Source organism: Colobus angolensis, unplaced genomic scaffold (assembly GCF_000951035.1).
Source record: "Colobus angolensis palliatus isolate OR3802 unplaced genomic scaffold, Cang.pa_1.0 Scaffold37, whole genome shotgun sequence".
Lineage (NCBI taxonomy): Eukaryota > Metazoa > Chordata > Mammalia > Primates > Cercopithecidae > Colobus > Colobus angolensis.
Window position 1 is genome coordinate 5330583 of NW_012117043.1, and position 7763 is coordinate 5338345.

The window sequence follows — 7763 nt, forward strand, 5'->3', positions numbered from 1 at the left end:
GGAGTGCAGTGGGGTGATCTCAGCTCATTGCAACCTCCGCCTCCCAGGTTCACGCCATTCTCCTGCCTCAGCCTCCCAAGTAGCTGGGATTACAGGCATGCACCACCATGCCCAGCTAATTTTTGTATTTTTAGTACAGATGGGGTTTCACCATGTTGGCCAGGATAGTCTCGAACTCCTGACCTCAGGTGATCCACCCGCCTTGGCCTCCCAAAGTGTTGGGATTGCAGGCGTGAACCACTGCGCCCGGCCCTAGGCTACTTTTATCAGATGCTCACCAAGAGCATAACTTTAACTGAGAAATAGTCAAACTCTTTTGTGTGAAAAGAAGGCTGTGAATGTGGTCCTTAAGATTCAGGGGAGCTGGGCACAGTGGCTCACACCTGTAATCCCAGTACTTTGGGAGAGTGACATGGGAGGATCACTTAAAGCCAGACGTTTGAGAGCAACCCAGACAACATAGCAAGACCCCATCTCTATAAAACAAAACAAAACAAGATTCAGGGGCCTATAATTCACATGTCCTGACAGTTAACGCATGTTTGGGCACACAATAAAGCTTAGAATATTTCTTCCATGGCTAGACCCCTGCCCTGACAACAATTTCTGCCTCATTCCATGTCAAAATAGGAGCTTTCACCTAGGTGACACATACTCCCTCACCCTTTGTGAGTGTATCCAGTAGTCTTCCACAACTGGGAAGGAGATGGGAAAATAAAAAGCTTTTTTTTTTTTTTTGACAATCTTTGCCTCTTGAACAAACCAAGGCTGCTTAGCGGCCAAATATGTTCATTTTAATGAGTTGAATTTTGCTGTTCTTTTCAATAGGCAGTCAACCTCATTCACCAAGGGTTCACTCTTTATTCACTGAGGGGACACTAGATCCTCAGGCCCCAGATCCATGTCTGATGGCCAGGGAGACTCAGAATCAAGATGCTCCTTGCCCTGCTCCATTTATGGCAGAAGAGGCCAGCAGCCCCAGCACAGGTCAGGCAAGCCTCTGCAGTTTCGAAATCAATGAGATCTACTCAGGCTGCTTGACTTTGGAAGATGACGTAGAAGAGCCTCCAGGAGCTGCTTCATCTTTGGAGGCAGACGGACCTAACCAGGTAGATGAACTGCAATCCATGGAAGATGAGCTGGACAAGATGGAGAGAGAGGCGTGTTGTTTTTGCAGTGAGGATGAGAGCTCTTCAAAAGCTGAGACAGAGTACTCTTTTGAGGACTGGGACTGGCAAAATGGTTCACTCAGTTCACTTAGCCTTCCCAAGTCAACCAGAGAAGCCAAAAGCAATTTGAACAACAGGTCCATGACTGAGGAGTATCTCATCAGTAAGTGTGTGCTGGATCTAAAGATTATGCAGACAATAATGCATGAGAACGATGATAGGCTGAGGAATATCGAGCAGCTATTAGATGAAGTTGAGATGAAACAGAAGGAGCAGGAAGAGCGCATGTCTTTATGGGCCACTTCAAGAGAGTTTACAGATGTCTACAACTTACCTCCGGCTGTGGGCCCTCCATCTGTAAACTATATTCCTCCTGTCCTACAGCTTTCAGGGGGTCAACAGCCAGATACCAGTGGCAAGTGCCCAACCCTACCAAGATTTCCAAGAATGGTAAGAGACTTTCAAGGGGGACATTTTGGCAAAAGATCCAGGAAAAGAAATGGTTATGGCTGGAAACCTTTCACCCAAGTCTCCAAAGTAAGCACTGGGAATCAGTCAGAGATGAGCCATCAGGTAACCTAAGTGGGAGGAAGGGGCGGCCTAAGCAGGAACCCAGTGCTGGGTTTGACATTGCCCGTAACCTGTGTGGAGGAGGGACTGACGTATATATGCAACCGACTCATAGCAAGGTGCTCTTAGCTTTAGGAAATCAGTCCTCCATGATGGAATTTCAAGGTAGATACTCTCTGCCTCCCAGTCCAGACCCAACACACAGCCCATGTCCTTCTCTGTAAATTCGTATGTATCAAATTGATCCATATTAAATTGCTGTTTTATTAGTTAAAATGGTCAAGTATTGGGAATTTTGCATGGCTCAATTTACTGAATAAAGTATCTTGGATAGGTATTAATCTCCATTCTAAGTTGCTTATTAATTCATTCATTCACTCATTCAACAAGCACCTGCAGAGCCAGAGGCTATCTAGACTCTGGGTTTTTTTTTTTTTTTTTTTTTTTGAGACAGAGTTTGTTGCCCAAGCTGGAGTGCAATGGCATGATCTCGGCTCACCACAACCTCCACCTCCAGGGTTCAAGTGATTCTCTGCCTCAGTCTCCTGAGTAGCTGGGATTACAGGCTTGCACCACCATGCCCAGCTAATTTTTTGTATTTTTAGTAGATATGGGGTTTCTTCATGTTGGTCAGGCTGGTCTCAAACTCCTGACCTCAGGTGATCCGCCCGCCTCGGCCTCCCAAAGTGCTAGGATTATAGGTGTGAGCCACCATGCCTGACCATATCACCCTTTTATTGCCTATACAGGGCAGATAGCTCTCCCTGCCACCCCTCAACTTGTGCTACAACCAAGGGCCAAGTTGGTTAGGGGCAGGTCTCCTGATTCCTGGTCTGTTGTTCTTTCATTGTACAATGCTGAATCTTAGTGAGGCTTCAGTCTTCACTTAGAACATTTGGAAAAGCATTGGCATTTATTTTTGCTGGAGTGAAGTGGCACTATCATGGCTCACTGCAGCCTCAATTTTCTGGACTCAAGCGATCTTCCTGCCACAGACCCCTGAGTAGCTGGGACTACAGGCTGTACCAGCACACCCAGCTAATTTTGTGAATTGTAGAGATGGGGTCTCAGCACGCCTTATTTCTTTATCTTTTTTTTTTTTTTTTTTTTTTTTTTTTTTTTTTTGAGACAGAGTTTGTTGCCCAAGCTGGAGTGCAATGGCATGATCTCGGCTCACCACAACCTCCACCTCCAGGGTTCAAGTGATTCTCTGCCTCAGTCTCCTGAGTAGCTGGGATTACAGGCTTGCACCACCATGCCCAGCTAATTTTTTGTATTTTTAGTAGATATGGAGTTTCTTCATGTTGGTCAGGCTGGTCTCAAACTCCTGACCTCAGGTGATCCGCCCGCCTCGGCCTCCCAAAGTGTTGGGATTACAGACATGAGGCACTGTACCTGGTCAAATGCACCCTTTTATTGCCTATACAGGGCAGATAGCTCTCCCTGCCACCCCTCAACTTGTTGTGCTACAACCAAGGGCCAAGTTGGTTAGGGGCAGGTCTCCTGATTCCTGGTCTGTTGTTCTTTCATTGTACAATGCTGAATCTTAGTGAGGCTTCAGTCTTCACTTAGAACATTTGGAAAAGCATTGGCATTTATTTTTGCTGGAGTGAAGTGGCACTATCATGGCTCACTGCAGCCTCAATTTTCTGGACTCAAGCGATCTTCCTGCCACAGACCCCTGAGTAGCTGGGACTACAGGCTGTACCAGCACACCCAGCTAATTTTGTGAATTGTAGAGATGGGGTCTCAGCACGCCTTATTTCTTTATCTTTTTTTTTTTTTTTTTTTTTTCCCCTAAGGGGGGGGTTTTTTTTTTTTGCCCATAGAGATGGGGTTTCATTATGTTGCCCAGACTGCTCTCAAACTCTTGAGCTCAAGCAATCCACCTGCCTTGGCCTCCCAAAGTGTTGGGATTACAGGCAAGAGCCACCATGTCCAGCTGTCATTTGTTTTTACATAAAGAGAAGACACAGCCAGGTGCAGTGGTTTACGCCTGTAATCCCAGCACTTCGGGAGGCCAAGACGGGTTAATCGCTTGAGCCCAGGAGTTCGAGACCAGCCTGGGCAACATGGCGAAACCCTGTCTCTACAAAAGATATCAAAATTAGCTGGGCATGGTGGTGTGTGCCTGTAGTCCCCACTACTTGGGAGGCTGAGGTGGGAGGATCACCTGAGCTCAGGAAGTTGAGATTACAGTGAGCTGAAATCATGTGACGGTACTCTAGCATGGACAACAGAGTGAGACCCTGTCTCAAAAACAAAAAAGGCACAAACAATTTACTTATATCCTAATATTTCCGTTTCCATAGAAAATTAGAGTTTGCTAGAAAACTATTAGAAATCACTTTTTTTTTTTTTTTAAAAACAGAATCTTATTCTGTCACCCAGGCTGGAGTGCAGTGACACTATCTCAGCTTACTGCAACCTCCGCCTCCCGGGTTCAAGTGATTCTTCTGCCTTAGCCCCCTGAGTAGCTGGGACTACAGGTGCGTGCCACCATGCGCGGCTAATTTTTATATTTACTCCTGATCTCGTGATCCGCCCACCTTGGCCTCCCAAAGTGTTGGGATTACAGGTGTGAGCTACCACGCCCGGCCTGAAATAACTTTTTTATATATTATGTTTTATTATCTATTGCTGCATAACAACAACAACAAAGCCCAAAACCTAATGGCTTAAAATAACAATAGTTTATTATTTCTTATAATTCTGTGGGTCAGGAATTTGACAGGGTTCCCCTGAGTGGATCTTCTGTTCCACATGGCCACTGGCTAGCATCACTCACTTGTTTGCAGTCAGCTGGAGGTTGGACTGGGCAAGAAGGTCCAAGAAGCCTCTACTTACATGTCTTGTACCTTGAGCTTCTCCAGGTGGCCTCTCTTTGCACTTGACTTGTCATCATTCAATAAATAGTCTCACCCAAACTTCTCTACAGCATAGCAGCTGACTTTGCAAGTGAAAGGTAAAACTACCAGACCTCTTAAAAGTTAGTCCTGACCCTAGGATTGTATCACTTTTCGCTGCTTTCTGTTGATCAAAGAAACTCACGAGGCCAGCCCAGATTCACTGGGCGGGAAAATAGACTCCAGCTCCTTATAGGAGGTGTGTGAAGGTGGACAGAAGGGAGGGAATTGATGGTGGCCACTGCTGGAAACCATCTATTAGTACATAGGATATAAAATAATGATACCATATTTATTTTTTCCTTAAAAATGTCACCGTCCTTTTTTAGCATTAGAGAAAAAGCCATCTCTATCTAAATGAATTTTTCAGACAATTGAAGTTTATTTCTTTAATTTCTTAGTTCTTAAAATTTTAATTATATTGAATGAAAACATTACAGACTTCATGATATTCTAAATATCTATTTTGATTATATTCTAAACATATTCTAACCTTGGTGACAGTGGTGTTTTTCTAAACACCTGTTATGGTGAAGCATCATGATACAGTGCTATCTTAAGCTTCTGCTAAGGAGTGTTTGCCCATACAAAGGCCTCTGAATCTTATACTTCAGGGAGCATGTAGTAATTTTTTGTGCCTCCTTCTCACTTTTACACATCTTACTCCCATCTCCAAACTCCACATTTGTTGCTTTAATTTGCTGTAGGCTAGGAAATATAATTAACTAAGTTTGTTAGAATTATGTTAAACTTGGGATAAGTAGAGCCAATAGTCTCTTGAATAAAGAGCATAGACTTTCACTTGTTTTACTTTTGCTATTTCCTAAGTATTGTAACCTTTATTGTATTCTATTTTATTTTCATAGCATCCCCAGTGGTAGGTATTATCGTTCTTATTTTATGGATGAGGCAACTGAAGTGCAGGGTTTTCTTAGTGTCAGGGCGCAGTGTCTCACACCTGTAATCCCAGCACTTTGGGAGATCGAGGAGGGTGGATCATTTGAGGTCAGGGGTTCGTGACCAGCCTGACCAACATGGTGAAACCCCGTCTCTACTAGAAATACAAAAATTAGCCGAGTGGTAGTGATGCACATCTGTAATCCCAGCTACTCAGGAGGCTGAGTCACGAGCATCTCTTGAGCCTGGGAAGCAGAGGTTGTGGTGAGTCGAGACCATGCTACCACACTCCAGTCTGGGCAACACAGTGAGGCCCTGTCTCAAAAAAAAGAAAGAAAGAAAAAAGAAAAAGATTCTCTTAGGTTAGTCTGAATAACACTTAGACTGGAACCCAAGGGCCATGACTCCTGCCACAAAGATCTGCTGTCTTCATATTCATATAGGACGGGGAGAGTGGATTTTTTAAAAATTTCTGTCTTGTCTGCTTATTCTCCACTTGTACCCTGTCTGGGGTAGGTTCCTGGAGACCAACATTTCTGGATAAAGACCTCAGATAAGCTGGGCACAGTGGCTCACACCTGTAATCCCAGCACTTTGGGAGGCTGAGGCGGGTGGATCACGAAGTCAAGAGATCGAGACCATCCTGGCCAACATGGTGAAACCCTGTCTCTACTAAAAATACAAAAATTAGCTGGGTGTGGTGGTGCGCACCTGTAGTGCCAGCTGCTCGGGTGGCTGAGGCAGGAGAATCTCTTAAACCCAAGAAGCGGAGGTTGCTGTGAGCCAGGATCTCGCCACTGCATTCCAGCCTGGCGACAGAGCCAGACTCTGTCTCAAAATAAAAACAAAACAAGAAACAAAATTAAAAAAAGACCTCCAGATAAGAGATGGGTTAGCAGATAGGAAACATGCAAAGGGAAATCCTGGTAGGTCTGGTTATTTCTATACATTTAGCAGGAATAGCTTTGAAAATAGTGTGAGAGTGAAGAGAATGGGAATTCTCTCATCAAAGCACTGAAACATGTTTATTGCTTTTTAAGCTGCCAACTCTTTGTGACCCTGGAAAACAGAATGCAGATGACCAATTTCAGGGCACTCAAGGAGTCAAGAACAGTTTGGAAGGAAGCAGGATCCAAAATACCAGGAGGTGGGTCAACATTTTGTTGTCCTTAATGTCACTATGCCTTTAGACTTCTGCGTGTCTCTGAGGCCACTCGGTGATCTTCATATGTCTAGTGACAAAAGGACTGTGAGTGATGAAGAGGAGCAGCATCATAGGAAGTTGAGGAGACATCAAAGCCCAAGTGGCTGACAGGTTAATCAGACAGAACTCATCAGTTGTTAGAAGCAAAGCATCTTGCCTTTCCACAACTGCCCAGATAGTTTTTCTTATAAAAACAAACACCAGTTATTCCATTTACCAGTGCTCCAGAAACCAAACTTATTGGAAACCAAGGTTGTATAAAGTGTCACTGGCTCCAGAGGGAGAGTTGAACAATGTCACTATCATCCTGGGGTGTGTGATTTCCAGCCAAATGAATGAAATGAATTGACTTTAGCACAATTTACTGGAAGAAGAGTGTGTGTATGTTTGTATATATATTCATACATATATATGTTTATATAATACATTCGTATATGTATATATATTCATGCACACATATATGTATCTATGTATTCATGCAAATATATGTATATACACATATTTATGCATATGTATACATACATCTGTCCATACATACACACACACACATGCTGAGTTTTAAAGAACTTAAGTAAAACAGGCCAAGCGTGGTGGATCACGCCTGTAATCCTAGCACTTTGGGAGGCCAAGGTGGGCAGATCACTTGAGGTCAGGAGTTTGAGAGCAGCCTGGCCAACATGGTGAAACCCCGTCTCTACTAAAAATACAAACATTAGCTGGGTGTGGTGGCGGGCACCTGTAATCCTACTCAGGAGATGGAGGCTCAATAATCGCTTGAACGGCCAGGCGCAGTGGCTCATGCCTGTAATTCCAGCGCTTTGGGAGGCCGAGGTAGGTGGATCACGAGGTCAGGAGATCAAGACCATCCTGACTAACATAGTGAAACCCCGTCTGTACTAACAATACAAAAAATTAGCCGGGCGTGGGGGCAGGTGCCTGTAGTCCCAGCTACTCGGGAGGCTGAGGCAGGTGAATGGCGTGAACCCAGGAGGCGGAGAGCTTGCAGTGAGTGGAGAT

At 44.5% G+C, this 7763-nt stretch overlaps 1 protein-coding gene across 1 annotated transcript in view; it reads left to right on the top strand.

Annotated features, from left to right (window-relative positions):
• TEX14 (testis expressed 14) overlaps positions 1–7763 on the top strand; it is a 167127-nt gene that overhangs the window by 111695 nt on the left and 47669 nt on the right. The window contains exons 14-15 of the mRNA XM_011953776.1: positions 829–1619; positions 6583–6689. Coding sequence (XP_011809166.1) covers positions 829–1619; positions 6583–6689 — 898 coding nt within the window. The remainder of the gene's footprint in view (positions 1–828; positions 1620–6582; positions 6690–7763) is intronic.